This window comes from Nerophis ophidion, linkage group LG02, assembly GCF_033978795.1.
Source record: "Nerophis ophidion isolate RoL-2023_Sa linkage group LG02, RoL_Noph_v1.0, whole genome shotgun sequence".
NCBI classification, from domain to species: Eukaryota; Metazoa; Chordata; class Actinopteri; order Syngnathiformes; family Syngnathidae; genus Nerophis; species Nerophis ophidion.
Genome location: NC_084612.1, coordinates 53,596,432 through 53,621,628, shown reverse-complemented (window position 1 = coordinate 53,621,628; position 25,197 = coordinate 53,596,432). Strand labels below are relative to the sequence as shown.

General features: G+C 43.6%; 1 protein-coding gene across 1 annotated transcript in view; it reads left to right on the top strand.

Annotated features, from left to right (window-relative positions):
• Nucleotides 1–25,197, top strand: part of LOC133548252 (kinesin heavy chain-like) — a 285,184-nt gene that overhangs the window by 67,813 nt on the left and 192,174 nt on the right. The window contains exons 12-13 of the mRNA XM_061893571.1: nucleotides 4,648–4,859; nucleotides 15,004–15,072. Coding sequence (XP_061749555.1) covers nucleotides 4,648–4,859; nucleotides 15,004–15,072 — 281 coding nt within the window. The remainder of the gene's footprint in view (nucleotides 1–4,647; nucleotides 4,860–15,003; nucleotides 15,073–25,197) is intronic.

The following is a 25,197-nucleotide window of genomic DNA, read 5'->3' as shown; positions in this document are numbered from 1 at the left end:
AGAATATTATAATAATCCTCTCAATTCCCCCCAAAAACGGATTAACTCGCTGGAAAAAAAAAAAATATATATATATATATATATATATATATATATAAAACATACATCCATAAACGTGGATGCATATGCAAAAGTGAAATATATTTATCTGTACAGTAATATATTTATTTATATCTGCACCTTATTTATTTTTTTATCCTACACTACAATGAGCTAATGCTTATCTGTACTGTAAAGTTCAAATTTCAATGACAATAAAAGGAAGTCTAAGTGTAAGTCTACAACTTTGGGATGAACTTGTATAGAATCGGTGCAAGTACTGTACAGTATTTGATTTTGTAATCTAATTTACGTACACCTGAAGTGCTGCACATACGAGTGAAAATATGTCAAAACATGCGCCTTGACTGTGTTACCTGTGCTAATATTCTTATGACAAATACACTACACTTTGACCCCACAAGTTGGATTGACTTAAAATTTATCACACACCTCGAAGCGCTTTTCAAAACCCACTGTAACTTAGTAGGTTGTTTAGCCGACGCACCATGGCGTTACAGAACTAGCGAAGACTTTAAAACACCATTCAAAATTGAAGCAGGATTGGTTGAAAATGTTGTAATGTGGTGTTCTAGGGCCATAAGATGGGCAGACTTTCAGCGATGGGACGAAATGTGCCGAAGCTTCGAGGCGTGTGTCGATTAATGGAGAGGGCATTTTCGCGAACCGCTTATCGAGGTTTGCTTTATGCAGGGCAAATGTAAAGCCTTGCTGTTAGGCTGTACCATGTGACTGTTTCGGGACCCGTTTCAAATTTTGCTGTGCTCCCAGACAAAGCCATTCAAGTGGTTGTACTGTTGAGCTGGGTGTTGTCTGCTTGTCGCTGCCTAATGAATCACCAGTAAGACGGCTTTTCCCACTACAATCAATTAAAGCAGGAGCAGAGGAGCTGTGTGGCTATAGACACACTCAAATTGGCATGGTGAGCACTGCCACCTTCTCCATGCCACCTTCTCCAGAGCCCTCCAAGCATTTGCCTTCCAAGTGTCCACACCCTGGCTGCACTGCTGGCCGTCACTCTTCACTGGGCTAGGCCACATCATTGATTTCAACCACCAGTCCGCTCATATACCCGGCCATGTCCCCTGTTATTTAACCTCTACGGCGTCTGCCCCTCGGCTGCAAAAGTTACTAGTAGCGGGCATCATTGAGCGAGTAAATGCCTCACCCTGGATCTCTAACTTGTTGATGGCACGGAAGAAAGATGGTGGCCTGCATCCTTGTATTGACATCCAGCAGGCTAAAAGAGTGGTCATTCCTGACAAATACCCTCTTCCCACAACAGAAGAACTGTCTGCTAAGTTCCACAGGTCTACAGTCTTCTCCAGGCTGGACCTCTGCCAAGGCCTCCTGCAGTTTCCCCGACACCAAGATAGTCGCAAGCTCAAAGCTTTTTTGACTCATATGGGCGTTTTCCTATCCACATGCATGCCCTTTAGCCTCAGATCCGTCCCCAGCAGTTTTCAACAATTCATGTCCACAATTTTTGCAGCCATGTGTGGTGGTGTACTGGGGTGACATTGGGTTGGGATTAGGTTTAGGGTTAGGGTTAAGGTTAGGATGCATGAAGACTGCCTCTCCGATGTACTTCGTGCTCTCGCACATCACAACATTACCTTGAATGGTGAAAAGTGTTTATTTGCCGCACCCGGCATTGAGTTTGTGGGGATCCGACTAGCCGCTGCTGGTCTGAGCTCCCTTCACTCAAATGTTGATGCTGTCCTGCGCCTCACCGAGCTCTCCTTCCCTACACAACTCATCATTCCTGGGCATGACCGCCTTCTACCTGCACGTCCTTCCCCGCTATTCTGACACCTCCGTTCCACTCTGTTCCATCCTCAAACAGGATGCGCCTTGGGACTGGACACCCACATGCTCAGCTGTTCTCCACCGGCTTAAGTCACAGCTCACCTCTTACCCCGTGCTTGCCCATGTTTGTGACCTGTGACACCTCCAACAGTGCAGGCGGTGCGTTCATGTCTTTAAGTTCAACAAAGGACTTAGCGCCCACTGGCGTTTGCTTCATGACCATTTACTGCAACAGACCAGAAATATTCAGTGGGGGAGAGAGAGGCACTAGCATGTATTTTGAACTTTGAGAGGTGGCCTGTGTACCTCTACGTGCGACATTTCATGCTTCGAATGGACTATCAAGCCCTCACAGTCCTCCTGACGGCTCAGGTCACAAGTCGCTGCTTCTTTACAAGTGGTCTGAGATACTGCAGGCATATAACTTTACTTTGCAGTGTACACCGGCAGGGACATGCTGCACGCACCCCTTCAAGCAGCTGTGTCACCGCAGGAGCTCCAGGCAGAATCAACTCAGGACACTGTGTCCACACAGCCACATTTGTTCATCCGGGAAGGCTGGCCAGCAAATGTGCCAAAGGACCTAGCACCTTCCCATCGCGTCAAAGGCAACATCTCTTGTTGAATGATGTCTGATTGGCACGGGGGCTGTGCACTGTGGAGTCCTATGCCTTGAGGGCATAAATTCTGGCCACGTTTCACAAAGGCTACCTGTGCATCGTCAGAGTCAAGCAACACGGTAGGGGTCTGGTCTGGTGGCCAGGCATCGACAAAGACCTGGGGTGGTAAAATTGGCTCACCCCCATATTCACCTTTGCAGCCTCTACGATGGCTGAAAAGGGGCGGAATAGCTTGGTTGGTCGAGTGACTGCCATCAACTTAAGGGTTTCAGGTTCGATTCCCGCTTCCGCCATCCTTGGTCTGACATCTGCGAGGAACTCTACGACCTCCCTCAGCACCAGAGCTTCTTTTCATCTATGACCTCAATTCTAAGTGACCATTGTGGTCACAGACTTCCTCTCCCTGGTACAGGTCCGTGATGCATTTTCTACCGGGCCGCACATCCATCCATCCATCCATTTTCTACCGCTTATTCCCTTTCGGGGTCACGGGGGGCGCTGGCGCCTATCTCAGCTACAATCGGGCGGAAGGCAGGGTACACCCTGGACAAGTCGCCACCTCATCGCAGGGCCAACACAGATAGACAGACAACATTCACACTCACATTCACACCGCACAGTCATTAATTAATTTATAAACTTAGAAATGGTAAATGGGTTATACTTGTATAGCGCTGTTGTACCTTCAAGGTACTCAAAGCGCTTTCACACTAATTCCACATTCACCCATTCACACACACACACACTGATGGCGGGAGCTGGCAGGCAAGGCGCTAACCACGACACATAAACTTCAGCGTTTTTTCTGACTTACCCTTGGCCTGTCCCACTAAACATACCAACAAGCTTGTTAATAGATGTATATTACAACTCCTGTATATGACAACTTCAGCGTTATAGTGAGTTGATTTTTCATGCAATTTTTTTTTACCGTTCTTATCTGCCAAATGTGGAAAGCCGGTCCGTGAAAATAATTTATATGTTACGTGGCGACGACACCACGGCAGGAATAAGTTCTATAGCCTTTATTCTGCTATTGATGAGTGTGTGGGATGTGTATGCTACTCTAGATGTGAAGTGCAAGGTGATGTGTAGAATTAACAATGTAAATGATACCAGAGTTTGTTTTAAGTGCGTGTTAGATGAATCCTTCGTCAGACCAGAGGGGCAAGGTGAGAACGCAGTCCGTGGGTAAGCAAGCCGTCGGGGGCTGGAGAGGAGCAACGAGGTCCGTGTCAAAGCAGTGGTCAAGGATCGAGGGAGACTGTCCAAAATCCAGAGAGGAGTCGAGGCACACAGCTTGATCACAGGAAACAGGAAGGGCACTGCGGGGAACACAAAGGGCACAAGACACGGGAGCTAGGAAGGAACAGATAGAGCAAGTACGCAGGAGGAAAGCCAGAGACGGGAGGCTTACTACAAGGAGTGAACTACATTCCGGTGCTGGATATTTGGGTCCGCTGGTTGGGTCCGCTGCTTGCCTTTATTAGTCCCATGTGCACTGATTGCTGATTGCTTGCGGCTTTTCCGGCGCGTGTCCTGGCGCACTGCCAGCAGAGGTCCCAGCCGAGCATGGAGTAGAAGGAATGAGGGGTTGTGCATGCGCCGTAAAAGTATACTGTTTGGTTGAGTTGATGACGAATCCCAAGATGCAGAGATGGTGGCAGGCATTGAATAGGAAAACATGATTTAATCTTCAAAAATAACAAAAAGAACACAAACCAGGAACTAGGAGACAGGAAACAGGATACCAGGAAACAGGAACTTCGACCAAATGACAGCACGCTGCCAACAGGTATAGGATACAGGTACAAACGGTAGGAGCGACAATAATCCAGCACAGACTGGATGGGAAGGCAGGTTCAAATAGCATCTGGCTGATTGACACCAGGTGTGGCTAGGCGCCAATCAGCCACAGCTGAGGGGACACAGCACTCAGGGAGACAAACAGGAAACAGAACCAAAACAAGAGCGCTGGCAGGAAATACTACACACAGGGGAAAAACTAAAACACAACCAAACTGTCAGGGGCAAGCCTGACATATACATTAAACCGGTCCCTGTTGGGTAAACGGTATGGGGAGCCCTGATTTACAGTCACAAAGTAACTCAAATTTCTGTCCCAAAAAAGTTACCGTGATATAAATTATCATTACAGGCGAGATTTCCACCTTGTTGGATCATGACGATCAAAGGTCAGAGGAAGAAGAAGACTTTCTGCTACCGCCGCCACCTGACTGTGAGGAGCCGGCGCTGGATATCTGCAGCCCTTGCTCCTTCGCCTCCTCCATCGTGGTGCATATCTCAGAGGAAGAGCGTCACAAGTACGAGGAGGAGATCCGGAAGCTTTACAAACAGCTGGATGACAAGGTGAGTAGTTGGTGCCCACAGTATGCAGCTGATTATGCAGCACTGACACGGTAATGACCAATAGAATGCGTGCATATGTATTATTCATGTTCACATATTCAAAATCACATGTGTAGACTCATGTATTTAATGAACTGATGGAGCACGGTGAATACCCTTGGCTTCATGCTTGACATTCTAAAACATTTGACACATTGTCCATGTGTCTGCATATGCTAAAGCGTACTATATTTTACATGTTATATACACTCACCGGCCATTTGATTAGGTACCTACAGTACATTAAATGTAAATGGTAAATGGTAAATGGGTTGTACTTGTATAGCGCTTTACTACCCCTTTTTAAGGAGCCCAAAGCTCTTTGACAGTATTTCCACATTCGCTAATTCACACACACATTCACACACTGACGGCGAGAGCTGCCATGCAAGGCGCTCACTAGGACCCATCAGGAGCAAGGGTGAAGTGTCTTGCCCAAGGACACAACGGACGTGACTAGGATGGTAGAAGGTGGGGATTGAACCAGTTACCCTCAGATTACTGGCACAGTCACTCTACCAACTTCGCCACACCGTCCCCAATGTGTCCAAACTTTCATTAATGAAGACCGCCTCTGACAGTGCCGCTCACTACTGAGCATTAGTGTGCAGGTATACCTGATGAAATGTCCAGTGAGTGTGTGCGCCATAGTCTTCTTAAAGGGGAACCAAACTTTTTTTTTTTGGGGGGGGGGTTGTCTATCATTCACAATCTTTATGTAAGACAAGAGCACATATGTTTTTCTTTTTTTTTTTAACAAATTCTTAAACGTTACAAAAGTAAGCTAAGAATTGAGCCAATGGGAGTTGCTCTATTCCATCTATAAAGTGCTCTAAAAAATGTTTCCAAAAACCTCCATCAACTTTTTATTTACATAATTATATTTCTAATGTAGTACAAGGCACATTCCTATTAACGTAGTATTTAGGTGTTTTTCTAATTTTAAACATATATCGGACCCGTCAACTTCAAACACTGATGAAAAGACAAGAAGCAAGGAATCATACAGAGACAAAGTTCACTTTGACTCAATGAGGAGAGACATTTTGGGCTGTACTCTTAGTTACAGATCCAATCTACGCTCTAAGGCAGGGGTCACCAACCTTTTTGAAACCAAGAGCTACTTCTTGGGTACTGATTAATGCGAAGGGCTACCAGTTTGATACACACTTAAATAAATTGCCAGAAATAGCCAATTTGCTCAATTTACCTTTAACTCTATATTATTATTTATAATGAATGATATTTATCTTTGTAGAAACACTGATCATCTTAATGATTTCTCACAATAAATATATATTTTTGATGACATGTTTTAAATAGGTTAAAATCAAATCTTCACTTTGTTAGAATAAAAAACAAATTGGACCAAGCTATATTTCTAAGAAAGACAAACATTATTTCTTCTAGATTTTCCAATTTCTTCTAGATTTTCCAGAACACATTTTTTTTTTAAATTGAAAAGACTTTGAAATAAGATTTAAATTTGATTCTACAGATTTTCTACATTTGCCAGAATATTTTTTTTTAATTTCAATCATAAAAAAATTGAATAAATATATTCTTCGTCGAAAAAACAGAAGCTAAAATTAAGAATTAAATTAAAATGTATTTACTATTCTTTACAATAAAACTGTTGTGATCCGATGGTCGGATCATCACCATATTGTTATTTTTGTTCCATTTTTATATCACTCTGCTTTTTGACATACTTAGTTCCTGTTTCGTTCGTTTCCATGGTCACTCATTAGTTTCAGCTGCTACTCTCTTTTCCAGCACACCTGTCTTCAGCTAATCACCCTCCTTTATAAGCCAGCCTTTTCTGTTCAGTCTTCCTCGGATCCTAATTTGCCCACGCACAACAGTGACGACTCTCGACCTTCATCTTTGTATGTATATTCTCGCTAGCTTTTACGCTAAGCCATTTGTTTTATTCCAGCTCACATGCTGAGGAATTGTTTTTCTGTTTTTGGTTTGCCTTCTCTTTACAGCAGTGTTTTTGTTCCTAGCCTTTTATTATTTAATAAATCCATTTATAACTTACCTTGTTGTGTTCATCGCTTCGACGCATCCCCGGAAGAACCAATCCGGCATTACAATGCCACACAAGCGTAACAGTAAGATCCGACCAAAGAATGGTTCCTTCGCGTCTGGCAACCACGAGGACGCCTTCGATGAAGGTACATGGATTGTGTTTCGGGCGATGGAGGCAGAGACTCTCCGATGCAACCCGGATGAAAGTATCATGTGGGGTCCGGATGGAACCCTGATCCCCATCGATGTTTCCCGGTCCGGTGAGTTTCCCTCCCGCAGCGCTCGCGCTCGTCCGCGTAGGCGGAAGCCGCGAACGATGGCTTCGTCCCGTGACAGTGACTTTCCCACTCCATGCCTCCCTCCTCATAAACACAGCAACCTACAGTCCGCATACAAAACCCCTACACCATTGTTTGGGGACCCAATAACACACTTTGCTAACAGTTTTACCGACTGGGCAAATTCTCAACTTGTGTCCCGCGCAGATGACGTCATTTCGTCGACGCCTCCCGGTAACGCAAACCCGTCCTCCGTTGATGACATCATCAATGAGGAATTTTTTTTGGAAGATTCTCTTTCTCATCCATTTTCAAATGACAATAACATTAATAATAAAATACAGAATTTCCAGGACATTTTTGCTTTTTATTATTCTGGTAAATCCCAACCATCTGCTTTTTCAACTCCACCTGTAAAACCTCATTCCCAGCCCAAGCCCAAGGTTTTTTCTCCCTTTTCAAAGGGACACTCTGGACAATATAGAGGGGAGGAGTCTGCCCGCCTCCAAACCTCCCACCACCCTCCCTTATGGTCAGTCCCTGACCACAGGGAACGGGTCTGGGATTCCCGTCTGGAGGGGGGGGCTATGGCCTATAGCTGTGTTGCGGAGGTAGCGCAGACGCTACCATTTCTTAAAACTGTCAAACCGCAACCTCCTATGAGGCCACCCTTACCTGTTTTTCGGCCCGTTAAACCGCTAGCTCCTCCTAGACCTCCTCCACCTGTGTTTCCCCCGGCCAAGTCTCAACGGCCTTGTAGACCTCCTCCACCTGTTTTTCCCCCGGCCAAATCTCAACGGCCTTGTAGACCTCCTCCACCTGTGTTTCCCCCGGTCAAATCACAACGACCAAGTAGACCTCCTCCACCGGTGTTCAGACTTGCGAGGTCATTACCTCCAGCACGTCCTCCACCACCGATGTTCGGCACTGTCCCTAACCTGGTTTTTACACCAAAAGTAGACTCTCGCCTGGTTTTCACACCAGAAGAGGTTCCTAACCTTGTTCCCACACCAGCTTCGGTCTCTCGCCTGGTTCACACACCAGCACCGAATCCTAGTCTGGTTCTCACGCCAGCAATCGACTCTTTCCTGGTCCTCACACCAGCACCTGTTCCTAAGCTGGAACCCACTCCAGCACCAGCCTTAAAGCTGGAACCCAGTCCAGCATTAGCTCCAAAGCTGGAGTTCGCACCAGCTCTTAAGTTGGAACCCACTCCAACACCTGCGTCGACAACTGCGGTTTCCACGCCGACTACTACGCCTTCTTCCACGACGCCGACTACTACGCCTTCTTCCACGACGGCGACGACTACGCCGACCTCCACGACGGCGACGACTACGCCAGACTCCACGACGCCGCCTTCTTCGGCTGCAGCACCTGCACCTCGGCTGCAGCCAACGCCTCCTCCTCGGCTGAAGCCAACGCCTCCTCCTCGGCTGAAGCCAGCGCCTGCTCCTCGGCTGAAGCCAACGCCTCCTCCTCGGCTGAAGCCAGCGCCTGCTCCTCGGCTGAAGCCAGCGCCTGCTCCTCGGCTGAAGCCAGCGCCTGCTCCTCGGCTGAAGCCAGCGCCTGCTCCTCGGCTGAAGCCTGCGCCTGCTCCTCGGCTGAAGTCTGCGCCTGCTCCTCCGCCGGCCTCTGCGCCTGCTCCTCCGCCGGCCTCTGCACCTGCTCCTCGGCTGAAGCCTGCGCCTGCTCCTCCGCCGGCCTCTGCACCTGCTTCGGCTGCAGCCCCCGCACCTTCGTCTGCTGCTGCCAAGCCTCCTCCACGTCTGCCACAGGTGTGGCCTCTGCGAGGTCGTCCGCCTCGCCGTGCACCTCATCCTGCAAGGCGGCCACTGATGTGGCCTTTTCAAGGTCGGCCGCCAAAACTTTTTCGGCAGCGGCGTTCCATCCGCCGCCGCCACATTGCTATTCCTCGGTGGATTCGGGGACACGCGACCTGGTGACCCTCCGCCGTGACCTCCCTCCGCCCTCCCTTCTTCTGCGGATTTTCTTGTTGTGGGGAGGGGGTTCTAGTTTTTCTTTGCATTCTTTGTTGTATTTTTTTTTTTGGACATCTGGTATCTGTCTCTTTTGGGGGGGGATACTGTTGTGATCCGATGGTCGGATCATCACCATATTGTTATTTTTGTTCCATTTTTATATCACTCTGCTTTTTGACATACTTAGTTCCTGTTTCGTTCGTTTCCATGGTCACTCATTAGTTTCAGCTGCTACTCTCTTTTCCAGCACACCTGTCTTCAGCTAATCACCCTCCTTTATAAGCCAGCCTTTTCTGTTCAGTCTTCCTCGGATCCTAATTTGCCCACGCACAACAGTGACGACTCTCGACCTTCATCTTTGTATGTATATTCTCGCTAGCTTTTACGCTAAGCCATTTGTTTTATTCCAGCTCACATGCTGAGGAATTGTTTTTCTGTTTTTGGTTTGCCTTCTCTTTACAGCAGTGTTTTTGTTCCTAGCCTTTTATTATTTAATAAATCCATTTATAACTTACCTTGTTGTGTTCATCGCTTCGACGCATCCCCGGAAGAACCAATCCGGCATTACAATGCCACACAAGCGTCACAAAAACAAATAAATTGACTTGAACATTGATTTATTTTCCAAGATGGCGCTGCTGTAGTGGCTGCTGTTGGCAGGAGCTCTGTGCTCTTGTGTCATCATTTTGTGTTCCCCTCTTGTTTTCATGTGTTATCATATTTTTTTGCCTTTTGGTCCGGTACCCTTTGGGACTGTGTGAAATGGGGTGGCACTTTCGTGACCTCTGCGGTGCTTTTTTTGTGGACTTCTGGATCTGCCTCTCGGGAACCTTTTGGCCATGGAGACCAGCTGCTGGGTCTCTGCTACACCGGAGACGGTTTGGAGGAACTGGACAAGATGCGAATGAGGGGACAGGGCTGCGGAGCTAGCACTTCGCGATGTCTTGGCTGGGTGAGCAGGTGTCGGACACCTCAGTCTCTTTGGACGTATCCTCGCTCATCCATGACTGGACACTGGCCCAGAGTTGGTTGGCGGCCGAGAGTAGAGTTGGGTCTCTTGGTTGCTTTGTTGGGTCTGCACCTGTCTCTGGCCATGCTCCCCCCACCCCAGCGGACGATGGCGTGGAACATCGCAGAGGCCACCACAGTGTGTTTCTTTTACTGTTATTCATAGCTGTATGTATAAGTGGCAGGTGGTATCCACTGTTTTAATGTCTTAAATGTCCTTTGTGTTCTTTGATGTTTGATGTTTTCACTCTTACAAAAACAACAACAACTCTTAGGAGTTGTTGTTGTTTTTTTTCCCTTGGCCTCAGTCTGGACCCCCTATGCAGGGCCCAGGCTTACACCGATTTTTTTATTTTATAAATAAAGTACTATCTAATCTAATATAATCTAATTTAAATTGTCAGGAAAGAAGAGGATATGGAAACAAACACCTCTTTCTTGATATTTGGTATGCTGCAATTTGAAAAGAGAAAGGTTAAAAACAAATGTGTATTTCACAAATAAAACCCAATTTAGTAAACCAATTTATTTTTGAGCAGTTTTAACTGTTTCAGCAACCCTCGCCACCCACACAATGACACACGCGCGAACACACACATATGCACACACACACACACACACACACACACACACACACACACACACACACACACACATGCACACACAGGTACATTCGTAACAATATATATCAGTGAATGCACCACCCTAACCAGCTCAACACAACACAACACGGCGCGTTCTGGCGAGTCCCCAATTTCATGTTGACTTGAACTCAAGATGATGTTGACCGCCAGAATGCGGTTTTTATTCTAAGATAAAATTCTGAACATTACAAGCTTGAAATTACAAACCTGAGCTTTTGCTTTTGTAGTCTATGCTGTCGGATCTGACTGGGCCAGAGCGACGTGTGGTAACCGGACCCTGATACGTCGTCCACTTACTCGTCCTGCTGCACGTGTTGTGTACAAATCGTCAAACAAACGTTCGAACTTCTGACTTCGACTTCGGACTGCCGCCCCCCTACCGCCCCCTTCTTCCTCACCGCCCCCCCAGATCTTTCCACCGCCCGGTACCGGCCACTTTGGGAACCACTGATTTAAAACATAGAGGCAGCTAACTGGTAAGTGCTGCTGTGAGGGACTCACGCGGGTCTTGCGGGTTCCATGGACCACCAAGGAAGGACATGACGTCGAGCAGGTTTGACTTGCTTTATTTTCTCACACAAGCTTGTCTGCGGTCGGGTCACTCTTCCCTTGCGTCTCCCGTCTCCCTCTGCTACTCGCTCCGCCGTCTGCTTTTCAGCAGCACGAACATCAGTCCGCCTCTTCTTGTGTCCGTCGTTGTATGTGTTTTTCTCGCTCCGCACCATCACCAGCCCCGTTCTCTCCTCCTTCTCCCCTTTTATACAGCGAGAGGAGATACGTGTACAGGTGCGCGATCCACACACAATCGTTTGTGGCGTCGCCCCCGACACGCCCTGCCTCGCCGCTCGCTCGCCATCCCCGCCTCCTCGCCGCCATCCTCTCTGTCGGACCCTCGGCTCCGCCTCTCCACAGCTGCTATTCTAGCTATTTTTAAAACAGGCCAGCGGGCGACTCCTCTGGTCCTTATGAGCTACCTGGTGCCCGCGGGCACGGCGTTGGTGACTCCTGCTCTAACAGTCCCATGTGCTCCTCTATTTATTTGGAAGGTCCCTGGTTACTTCACTGAGGCTGTCTCTGAAGTAAGGGGGGTAATTTCAGCAGCCCCAGTTAGACACAATATATGGCTATTCATGAAATGCAAAATGTGCTGATATTCGTGATATCGCCCTGTCTCTGCTCTGTCTGTGTCAAGGCACTCAATGTTCTCCCTTGGCAGTCAGCAGGCCGGTTCTGGACACAAACACTGATATGAGACAAAATCCCTTTGCACTGATAGAAAAGTACAACTTCAGCACAATTGATAATAACTACAGCAACGGCCTTTAAGCATAAGAGTTGTGTGATAACTTACACAAATGTATTCTAACAAACCACAACGTTCTCTTTTCCGTTCAAGAACAACACCACTACTAACCATGACAGACTTCATGAGAGACAGCAACTACTTCTTTGGGACAAATGATGATCTAGAAACGTATATGTTTGAGCCGGAATGTATGGGAGACAAGCTAGAAGCTGAGTGCTAAACAGCTTTAGTGAAATACTAAGCTTCATGTAGCAGTATTGATAAGTGCTAAACAAGAAATACAAACTACGTACATAATAAAATAATCACTTACTGTACAATTTAGGTTCTCACCAAGTTGTCGACTGATGGGATGTTTGTATCTTCCTGTTTGGATGACAAATTTTTCATAATCCTCACAAAGTTTTAAGAAAAATGTGCCACAAACGAGCGTCTTTTTGTGTCTCTTGCCATTTCTGGGTTTAAATTGAATGTCAAAATTGACCAACTTCTTGGTTAACTTTCACCAACCTAGAGGTGATGCAGCAGCTCACCAGCTTAGCGTGTCAACAAAACAGCAAAGGCAAGTTAGCTCTCTGTGGTCACGGCACAGCAAAAAGGAATTCCTCAGCGTTGGCGCGTATAATAACAAAATCGCTTACACTTGGTCAACATTCAGGTCACGTGATGTAAATGAACAATTGTTGAAAATTTCTGGAAGTTTTTACAGGGCTTTATGGGTTCAATAGAACAGTGTTTTTCAACCACTGTGCCAATACAGTCTGGTGTGCCGTGGGAGATTATGTAATTTCACCTAATTGGATTAAAAATATTTTTTGCAAACCAGTAATTGTAATCCGCAAATGTGCCGTTGTCGAGTGTCTGCACTGTCTAGAGCTCGGCAGAGTAACCATGTAACACTCTTACATATCAGTAGGTAGCAAGCGGTAGCTAATTGCTTTGTAGATGTCGGGAACGTGGTTTGTCGGGATCACAATATGCGGGAGGCAGTGTGCAGCTAAAACGGTATCTAACACTTAAACCCAAAATAAACAAAAAGGCGAGTGCTACAAAGTAAACAAAAACAGAATGCTGGACGACAGCAACTACTCACAGCGTGTGGAGCAGAGATGGCGTCCACAAAGTCTGTCCTTAAATGACATGACAATCAACAATGTCCACACAAAAAAGGACAGCGTCCACACAACTGAAATAGTTTTGATTACTAAAACAAAGCAGGTGCAGGGAATAACGCTCAGGGAAGAAATGAAACTGCTACAGGAAAATACCATCAAAACAGGAATAACCACCTAAATATGAGCGCAGGACAAGAACTAAAACACTACGGAAAGGAAAACACCAAAAAACTCAAAATAAGTCACAGCATGATGTAACAGGTCGTGACAATACTTAGAGACAAGCGATATAGTGATGCATGCTTGGTTATGGTTTGAATTTATATCTAACAATTGCAAGAACTAATTTTTACTGTCAATATCGACTTTTTATATTTTCTGGTGGTGGTGTGCTTCAGAATTTTTTCAATTAAAAAAATGTGCCTTCGCTCAGAAAAGCTCGATAAAAACTGCAATAGAGTACTCCAGTTAGCTGCATTGTTAGGCACCTCATACTTACTGTATTTTATGACGTAGAATGCATTAAAAAAGTCGGTAACACTTTAGTATGGGCAACATGTTCTAAGTAACAAAGACTTAATTTAGAGTTATTTAGTTAGGGTTAGGGTTAGTAATGGGCCATGCAGAATGAGGCATTAATAAGTACTTAATAATGACTAATTAAGAGCCAATATGTTACTAATTTGCATGTTAATAAGCAACTGAATTATGGTGAATAAGGCAGTGTTTTTCAACTACTGTGCCGCAGCACACTAGTGTGCCGTGAGATACAGTCTGATGAGCTGTGGGAGATTGTGTAATTTCACCTATTTGGGTTACAAATATTTTTTGCAAACCAGTAATTGTAGTCTGCAAATTATGTGTTGTAATTGAGTGTTGGTGTTGTCTAGAGCTCGGCAGAGTAAGTAGGTGGCAGCCGGTGCTAATTGCTTTGTAGATGTTGGAAACAGCGGGAGACATCGTGGAGGTAAAATTGTGTCTAATGCACAAACCAAAAAATAAACAAAAGATGAGTGCCCCTAAGAAAAGGCATTGAAACTATGCGGAACAAACTAAAACTGAACTGGCTATAAAGTAACAAAAACAGAATGCTGGACGACAGCAAAGACTTACTGCGTCCACATTGACAACCGAACATGATGTGACAATCAACAATGTCCCCACAAAGAAGAATAAAAACAACTGAAATATTCTTGATTGCTAAAACCAAGTAGGTGCGGGAAATATCGCTCTAAGGAAGACACGAAACTGCTACAGGAAAATACCAAAAAAAGAGTAAAAGCCACCAAAATAGGAGCGCAAGACAAGAACTAAAACACTACACACAGGAAAACAGCAAACAACTCAAAATAAGACACGGCATGATGTGACAGGTGGTGACAGTACACCTACTTTGAGACAAGAGCTATAGTAATGCATGCTTGGTTATGCTTTAGAGTCAGATCCAACAATTGCGACAACCACTTTTTACTGTCAACTGATTTTTTTCAACGCAAAAAATGTGCCTTGGCTCAAAAAAGGTTGAAAAACACTGGAATAAGGGACAAGAAGTAGAAAATGGGATGGATGGATTTTCCCCTTACTAAAGTGTTACCTAAACGAGACATGTGTGTTCTTCTCTTACAAAGGGGTTGTGAACAATAGGCAACATAAAAAAAAAAAAAAAAAGTGCAGCTCCCATTTAATAGAAGCTTCTACTTATATTGAAATACCTTTACACCTACATGTGCCGCTGCAGGATGCTGAGATAGACTACCAGAGCCAGATGGTGGAGAAGCTGAAGGAGCAGATGCTGAAGCAAGAGGAGGTAAGAAACAGAATAAAATTACGCCATTTGATTAGTTTGGATAAATGTCCCCTATAAGACTTAAATACACTTCAGGTGGCTTTATCGTCCGCTTGCTTGAGATGGGAACGTAAAAAAACACAACATTTATTATTGTTTTAATTGCTTACTGTGAGCTTTTAAAAGAACATTGAGCACTCTTGGCCCAGTTGCGTGTTTGCATAAAAGCGCCGCGATGTGTGACGGGCTTGTGGTGATGACACGCCACAGCAAAACAAATAGACGAGCTACAGCAGTAAATTGGGAACGAGCTCGACTGCAAAACAAAGTTGTTTATATCTAATTGCTGGCCTGCTGCTTTTTGGGTTGACATAACTTTACTGTATATTAATGTTAGTGTTGAAGTGTTATTTAGTACATGCATAGTCTGTGTGATTGAATTGTATTGTGTTGACTTGTTGTGTTGACACCACAAGTTGGTCTTCATCCACACTGCATCTGGGAAGTATTCATTTTCATTTAATTTTTTTTCCTAATTTTTTTTAAATCTATCAATCAATCAATGTTTATTTATATAGTCCTAAATCATGAGTGTCTCAAAGGGCTGCACAAGCCACAAAGGCATCCTCGGTTGAGATCCCACATCACAGCAAGGAAAAACTCAACCCAATGGGACAATGAGAAACCTTGGAGAGGACCGCAGATATGGGGACCCCCCTAGGGCGACAGGTGCAATGGACGTCGAGTGCATCTAGCAAAATAGTGTGAGAGTCCAGTCCATAGTGGATCTAACATAATAATAAGAGTCCAGTCACTAGTGGATCTAGCATAATATTGTGTGAGACCAATCCATAGTCGATCTTACATAATGGCGAGAGTCCAGTCCATAGTGGATCTAACATATTAGTAAGAGTCCAGTCACTAGTGGAGCTAACATAATAATGTGAGAGTCCAGTCCATAGTGGATCTAGCATAATATTGTGTGAGACCAGTCCATAGTCGATCTAACATAATGGTGAGAGTCCAGTCCATATTGGATCTAACATATTAGTAAGAGTCCAGTCACTAGTGGAGCTAACATAATAATGTGAGAGTCCAGTCCATAGTGGGTCTAACATAATGGTGAGAGTCCAGTCCATAGTGGATCTAACATATTAGTAAGAGTCCAGTCACTAGTGGAGCTAACATAATAATGTGAGAGTCCAGTCCATAGTGGATCTAGCATAATATTGTGTGAGACCAGTCCATAGTCGATCTAACATAATGGTGAGAGTCCAGTCCATATTGGATCTAACATATTAGTAAGAGTCCAGTCACTAGTGGAGCTAACATAATAATGTGAGAGTCCAGTCCATAGTGGATCTAACATAATGGTGGGAGTCCAGTCTATAGTGGATCTAACATATTAGTAAGAGTCCAGTCACTAGTGGAGCTAACATAATAATGTGAGAGTCCAGTCACTAGTGGAGCTAACATATAAATGTGAGAGTCCAGTCCATAGTGGATCTAACATAATAGTGAGAGTCCAGTCCATAGTGGATCTAGCATAATATTGTGTGAGACCAGTTCATAGTGGATCTAACATAATGGTGAGAGTCCAGTCCATAGTGGATCTAGCATAATAGTGTGAGATTCCAGTCCATAGTTGATCTAACATAATAGTGAGAGTCCAATCCATAGTGGATCTAACATATCAGTTAGAGAGTCCAGTCCATAGTGGATCCAACACAGGGGTAGGGAACCTATGGCTCTCGAGCCAGATGTGGCTCTTTTGATGACTGCGTCTGGCTCTCAGATAAATCTTAGCTGACATTGCTTAACACGATAGGTAATGAATAATTCCGCTGGTAATCACACTAGTAAAAATAACCTTTAAAATATAAAAAAATCTCATGCATTTTAATCCATCCATCTGTTTTCTACTGCACCTATTCCAAAAGTCACATTAATCGTAAGAAGTATTTTACTCATTATTGGTCAGCTTCAGAATAACAATGTTATTAAAAATAAAATAAAAATAATAAGAGACTTATCATGCTCTAAAAATGTTGGTCTTACTTAAAAATGCACACATTTAGTTGTATTCAGTGTTAAGAATAGCATATGGCTCTGACGAAATTTTTTTTTATTTTTATATTTGGCTATCATGGGTCTCTCAGTCAAAACGGTTCCCGATCCCTGATCTAGCATAATAGTGAGAGTCCAGTCCATAGTGGATCAAACATAATAGTGTGACAGTACAGTCCATAGTGGATCTTACACAATAGTGAGAGTCCAGTCCATAGCGGATCAAACATAATATTTTGAGAGTCCAGTCCATAGTGGATCCAACATAATAGTGAGAGTCAAGTCCATAGTGAATCTAACATTATAGTGGGAGTCCAGTCCATAGTGGATCTAACAAAATAGTGAGAGTCCAGTCCATAGTGGACCTAACATAATAGTGTGAGAGTCCAGTCCATAGTGGACCTAACATAATAGTGTGAGAGTCCAGTCTATAGTAGATCTTACATAATAGTGTGAGTCCAGTCCATAGTGGATCTAACATAATAGTGAGAGTCCAGTCCTTGGTGGATCTAACATAATAGTGAGAGTCCGGTCCATAGTGGATCTAACATAATAGTGAGAGTCCAGTCCATAGTGCATCTAACATAATAGTGTGAGAGTCCAGTCCATAGTGGATCTAACACCATAGTGTGAGAGTCTAGTCCATAGTGGATCTAATATAATAGTGAGAGTCCAGTCCCATAATAGTGCAAGTCCAGTCCATAGTGGATCCATCATAATACTGTGAGTCCAGTCCACAGTGGATCTGACAAAATAGTGAGAGAGTCTAGTCCACAGTGGATCTAACATATCAGTCTGAGAGTCCAGTCCATAGTGAATCTAACATAATAGTGAGAGTCCAGTCCATAGTGGGACCAGCAGGAGACCATCTCGAGCGGAGACAGGTCAGCAGCGCAGAGATGTCCCCGACCAATGCACAGACGAGCGGTCCACCCCGGGTCCCGACTCTGGACAGCCAGCACTTCATCCGTGGCCAGCGAATTTGTGCCCCCCCCCACCCCCCCCATGAGGGAAAGGGGGACAGAGCAAAAAAAAAAAAGAAACGGCAGATCAACTGGTCTAAAAGTGGGGACTATTTAAAGGCTAGAGTATACAATCGAGTTTTAAGATGGGACTTAAATGCTTCTACTGAGGTAGCATCTATTACTGTTACTTAGAGGGCATTACAAAGTACTGGAGCCCCAATAGAAAACGCTCTATAGCCCTCAGACTTTTTTTGGGCTCTGTGAATCACTAATAAGCTGGAGTTCTTTGAATGCAGTAGTAAGTAGTAAGTAGTAAGTAGTAAAACCTTAAAGTCACATCTTAAGTGCACAGGAAGCCAGTGCAGGTGAGCCAGTATAGGTGTAATATGTAAACAAAGGTATATACAGTATAGGCGTAATATGATCAAACTTTCTTGTTCTTGTCAAAAGTCTAGCAGCCGCATTTTGTACCAACTGTAATCTCTTTTTAAGTTACAGCCTTATTCTCGAATGGGAATGCATACCATATATTCCGGAACATAGGGGGCACCAGATTAAAAGGCGCACTGCCGACGAGTGGGTGAATTCAGGTCTTTTTTCATAAAAAAGGTGCTTTATCAGGCGCATTAAAGGAGTCATAGTATGCCTTTTTTTTTACATATATATTTTGCGTACAAAAAATCCCGAGGCACACCACCAGCAGAAATCATTAAAAAAATGAAACTCAGTTGACAGTAAAAATTAATTTTCGCAATTGTTGGATATGACTTTAAAGCATAATCAAGCATGCATCATTATAGCTTTTGTCTCAAAGTAGGTGTACTGTCACCACCTGTCACATCACACCCTGACTTTTTTTAACTTTTTTGCTGTTTTCCCGTGTGTAGTGTTTTACTTTTTGTCTTGTGCTCCTATTTTGGTGTCTTTTTCACTTTTTTTTGGTATTTTCCTGTATCGGTTTCATGTCTTCCTTTGAGCGAAATTTTCAGCATCTACTTCGTTTTAACAATCAAGAATATTTTAGTTGTTTTTATCCTTCTTTGTGGGGACATAGTTGATTATCATGTCATGTTTGAATGCACATTGTGTGCGCCGTCATTGCTCCAAAGTAAGTCTTTGCTGTTGTCCAGTATTCTGTTTTTTTTTTACTTTGTAGACAGTTCAGTTTTAGTTTTGTTCTGCATAGCCTTGCCTAAGCCTCAATGCTTTTCTTAGGAGCACTCACCTTTTGTTTATTTTTGGTTTAAGCATTAGACACGGGCTTCACGGTGGCAGAGGGGTTAGTGCGTCTGCCTCACAACACGAAGTTCCTGCAGTCCTGGGTTCAAATCCAAGGTCGGGATCTTTCTGTGTGGAGTTTGCATGTTCTCCCCGTGAATGCGTGGGTTCCCTCCGGGTATTCCGGCTTCCTCCCACTTCCAAAGACATGCACCTGGGGATAGGTTGATTGGCAACACTAAATTGGCCCTAGTGTTTGAATGTGAGTGTGAATGTTGTCTGTCTATCTGTGTTGGCCCTGCGATGAGGTGGCGGCTTGTCCAGGGTGTACCCCGCCTTCCGCCCGATTGTAGCTGGGATAGGCGCCAGCGCCCCCCCGCGACCCCAAAAGGGAATAAGCGGTAGAAAATGGATGGATGGATGGATGGCATTAGACACTTTTTTACCTCCACGCTGCCTCCCGCTGTTTCCGACATCTACAAAGCAATTAGCTCCCAGCTGCCACCTACTGATATGGAAGAGTATTACAGCACCGACACTCAACAACAACACATAATTTGCAGACTATGATTACTGGTTTGCAAAAAATATTTTTAACCCAACTAGGTGAAATTAGATAAACTCTCCAAGCACACCAGAGTGTATCTCACGCCACACTGGTGTGCCGCGGCACACTGGTTGAAAAACACTGGTCTACATAACATGTAAAGGTGGTTCTTTGGTCCAAATGTTGCATAGATTATGTTTCACACGTCATCTTCAAGTCGCTTTCTGACAGTCTCCTCAGGATGCGCCGTTTTGTGGGCGGTCTTATTTACGTGCCTCCACTTTGACAGCATCTTCCCTTTTTGGGTGAATAATGTAAACTTACTACACCGGTATGTTTTAGCTCTTACATAGAGAAATATAAGTTAGAACTTTACACTACTTTATATTAGAAATGGCAACAGTGGAGGATGAATGTCACATAACAAGAAGATAGAGAAAAAGAAGAATCTTATCAACTACGTTATCGATACAGTCTACAGTGGCGGATGTGCGCAAATATTCAGAACTTATGCAGATTTCAAATAAACATCAGCAGGTACCAGATGGTAAGAAAAGTTGGTTTTGTATAATATTGTGAAACAAAACACCATCTGCTCAAGGGTGCCCTTATACACATACCATAGTAATACTGGTATCTCTGACTACGGTAGCTGTAATGGGCCGACAATCCATCAAGCAGCGCGGTTTCAAAGTCATACTAATATTTGGACGGATTTTTGAGCGCTGTGTGTAATGTTCTTTATTTTCAATGGAACGTTTAACTTTATGCTGTTGTTTATATTGCAGTCTACACGTATCTCTCATGAGTGACTGCCATCTACTGGTCACACTTATCATTACACCATGTACCAAATAAAATAGCTTCGAGGTCGATATGCACAACCAGAATTATTCCGTACATTAGGCGCATCGGGTTATAAGGCGCACTGTCGATTTTGGAGAAAATGAAAGGATTTTAAGTGCCCCTTATAGTCCAAAAAATACGGTACATGTTTGTCTTCAAAATTCTGCATAACACATATTTTTTATCATCAGGTTGGATGAGAAGAGCTCGTTTTCATCAAGAATGTCTCTGTGCATTGCTGCATTGATCTTTCCTTCTATCCTGACTATAATCTCTCAGTTCCTGCCGCAGAAAACCATCCCCACAGCATGATGCTTCCACCACCATGCTTTATATTGGGATGGTATTGGCCTGGTGATGAGCGGTGCCTGGTTTCTTCCAAACATGATGCCTGGCATTCACGCCAAAGTGTTCAATCTTAGAATCTTTGAGAGTCTTTCAGGTGCATTTTGGCAAACTTCTGTCTGGCCACTATACCATACAGGCCTGAATAGTGGATTGTCCTTCTGTAGCATTCTCCTTTCTCCAAAGAGGAATGCTGAGGTCTGACAGAGTGACCACAGGGTTCTTGCTCACGTCCCTGACTAGATGAAGATGAATACAACAATGTACAGAGACATCCTGGATGAAAACCAACACTTCCCATCCAATTTATTTGGCGCTTGAAAGGTGCTGCAAAGAGGAATGGACAAAACTGCCCAAAGATAGGTGTGCCATCCTTGTTGCATCATATTCAAAATTACTTAAGACTGTATTTGCTGCCAGAGATGCATGAACAAAGTATTGAGCAAAGGCTGTGAATACTTATGTATATGTGTTTTTTTTATTTTTTTAATGTCCATCCATCCATCCATTTTCTTCTGCTTATCCATGGTTGGGTAGCGAGGGCAGCTGCCTAAGCTGAGAAACATATACTTCCTTCTCCCCAGCCACTTCGTCCAGCCCTTTTCGGGAGATCACAAGGTGTTCCCAGGCCAGCCAGGAGACATAGTCTTCCCAGCGTGTCCTGGGTCTTCCATGTGGCCTCCTACCGGTCGGACGTTTCCTAAACACCTCCCTAGGGAGACGTTCCGGTGGCATCCTGACCAGATGCCCGAACCACCTCATCTGGCACCTCTCGATGTGGAGGAGCAGTGGATTTACTTTGAGTTCCTCCCGGATGACAGAGCTTCTAACCCTATCTCTAAGGGAGAGCCCCGCCACCCGGCGGAGGAAACTCATTTCGGCCGCTTGTACCCGTGATCTTATCCCAAAGCTCATGACCATAGGTAAGGATGGGAACGTAGATCAATCGGTAAATTGAGAGCTTTGCCTTCCTGTTTAGCTCCTTCTTCGCAACAATGGATCGATACAGCGTCCGCATTACGGAAGACGCCGCACCGATCCGCCTGTCGATCTCACGATCCACTCTTCCCTCACTCGTGAACAAGACTCCTAGGTACTTAAACTCCTCCACATGGGGCAAGACCTCTTCCCCAACCTGGAGATGGCACTCCACCCTTTTTTAAGCGAGAACCATGGAGTCGGACCTGGACGTGCTGATTCTCATCCCAGTCGCTTCACACTCGGCTGCAAACCGATCCGGTGAGAGCTGAAGATCCTGGCCAGATGAAGCCATCAGTACCACATCATCTCCAAAAAGCAGAGACCAAATCCTGCAGCCACCAAACCCGATCCCCTCAACGCCTTGACTGCGCCTAGAAATTCTGTCCATAAAAGTTATGAAAAGAATCGGTGACAACTCTCACTGGAAACGGGTCCGACTTAATGCCAGCAATGCGGACCAAGCTCTGACACTGATCATACAGGGAGTGGACCGCCACAATCAGACAGTACGGTACCCCATACTCTCTAAACCCGGGTTCACCAACCTTTCTGAAACCAAGAGCTACTTATTGGGTACTGATTAATGTGAAGGGCTACCAGTTTGATACACACTTAAATAAATTGCCAGAAATAGCCAATTTGCTCAATTTACCTTTAATACATAAATCTGTATATATATAACAATGGGTATTTCTGTCCGTCATTCCGTCGTACATTTTTTATCCTTTTACGGAAGGTTTTTTGTAGAGAATAAATGATGAAAAAAAACACTTAATTGAACGGTTTAAAAGAGGAGAAAAAAAAGAAAAAAAAGAAAATTGAATTTTGAAACATAGTTTATCTTCAATTTCGACTCTTTAAAATTCAAAATTCAACCGAAAAAAAAATGAAGAGAAAAACTAACTAATTCAAATCTTTTTGAAAAAATTAAAAAACAAAAGAATGTATGGAACATCATTAGTATATTTCCTGATTAAGATTAATTTTAGAAATTTTATGACAAATTGGACCAAGCTATATTTCTAACAAAGACAAATCATTATTTCTTCTAAATTTTCCAGAACAAAATGTTTAAAAAAAATTCCAAAGACTTTGAAATAAGATTTAAATTTGATTCTACAGATTTTCTAGATTTTCCAGAATATTTTTTTTGAATTTTAATCATACATTTGAAGAAATATTTCACAAATATTCTTCGTCGAAAAAACAGAACTTAAAATGAAGAATTAAATTAAAATGTATTTATTATTCTTTCCAAAAAAAAAGAAGCGGAAGGAATTTAAAAGGTAAAAAGATATATGTGTTTGAAAATCCAAAAATCATTTTAAGGTTGTTATTTTTTCTCTAAAATTGTCTTTCTGAAAGTTATAAGAAGCAAAGTAAAAAAATAAATGAATTTATTTATTGGATTTTCAAATTCTATTTAAGTCTTGTCTCTCTTAGAATTAAAAATGTCGAGCAAAACGAGACCAGCTTGCTAGTAAATAAAAAAAAATTTTTAAAATAGAGGCAGCTCACTGGTAAGTGCTGCTATTTGAGCTATTTTTAGAACAGGCCAGCGGGCTACTCATCTTGTCCTTAAGGGCTACCTGGTGCCCGCGGGCGCCGCGTTGGTGACCCCTGCTGTAAACACTCTCCACAGGACTTCTCCGGACACGGTCGACTGCCTTCTCCAAGTCACAATTATTTTTTAATAAATGTGCAAAAATAAAATAAATCTAACTGTCCATAAGGGGTATTAATACGTCTGTCAAATTTAGAGGACAAAAAAAATGCATTCATTCCATTATTGAATAAGGCTATAACATTACAAAATGTCAAAAAAGTGAAGCGCTGTGAATACTTTCCGGATCCACTGTATGAATGTGGGCTTCAGATAGGACTACGAAGTACTATTTAGGGAGTGGAGAGCTCCAAATGTGGTGATTAGTTTTGTTTACATTGTCATGTTGGCAGGAGAAGCAGCAGCTAGTATAAAATCTTGAAGTCTTCCGAATTTACTGCACATTTTTATCACACATATAACAAATGTAAATACTCTAGGTTAAACTTAAGTGGTCCGTATAATGCACCCATTGTGCTTTTTCATCAATCACAGATACAGGTTTAATTAATGCAGTAAAAACCGACTCCTATCAATGCAATCGTTCGTGGATCAGATATTTCTGCATTTCTCTCTATAAATACAGTAACTTGCAGCACACTTGAATTAGCGCTACAATTTGTCTGCTCCTGTGAATCACTCGTAATTAAGTAAGTAAGTAAGTCAATTTTATTTATAAAGCGCTTTTCACAAATAAAATCACAAAGCGCTGTACAAAACATAGGTGAAATAAAACAACAATTAAATTTAAAACAACCGGGGCAACATCATAAAAAGGATACAAAGTGGATTAAAAATGATAGTTAAAAGGTGCATTAACGTAAAGCTTTACTAAAAATGGAAGTTTTCAAATGTTTCTTAAAAGTTTCAACACAGTCAAGATCACGGAGGGACTGGTGCAAATTGGTCTGGGAGCAATAGCCTGGAATGACAGTTTTCTTTTTTGTTTTTTTTTACAAGTTTTGGGATCTTTAGAGGACCCTGGCCTGAAGATCCTGGAGAATAGGGGCATAACAAGTCAGTGATGTACTGAGGGGCCTCACCATGCAACGCACAGAATGTCAGGACTAAAATCTTAAACTCAATGCGGAATTTGACTGGACGCCAATGAAGACTAGATAGAACGGGGGTAATATGGGCTGTTCTGGATGCACCGATCAAAAGTCTGGCAGCCACATTTTGTACCGTCTGAAGTCTTTTTAGCGGTGACTATGAATTGATTAACGTGGACTCCGACATAAACAAGTTGAAAAACTTATTCGGGTGTTACCATTTAGTGGTCAATTGTACAGAATATGTACTGTGCAATCTACTAATAAAAGTATCAATCAATATCAATCAATCAAACTTGTTGAAGAGAGTGAAGAGAGAATTAACCTACTCAGTGGCCAAGGGGTCACAGTGTCCACCCTGAGATCGGTAGGTTGTGAGTTCAAACCCCGGCCGAGTCATACCAAAAACTATGAAAATGGGAACCGTTACCTTCCTGCTTGGCACTCAGCATCAAGGGTTGGAATTGGGGGTTAAATCACCAAAATGATTCCTGACCGCGGCCACCGCTACTGCTCACTGCT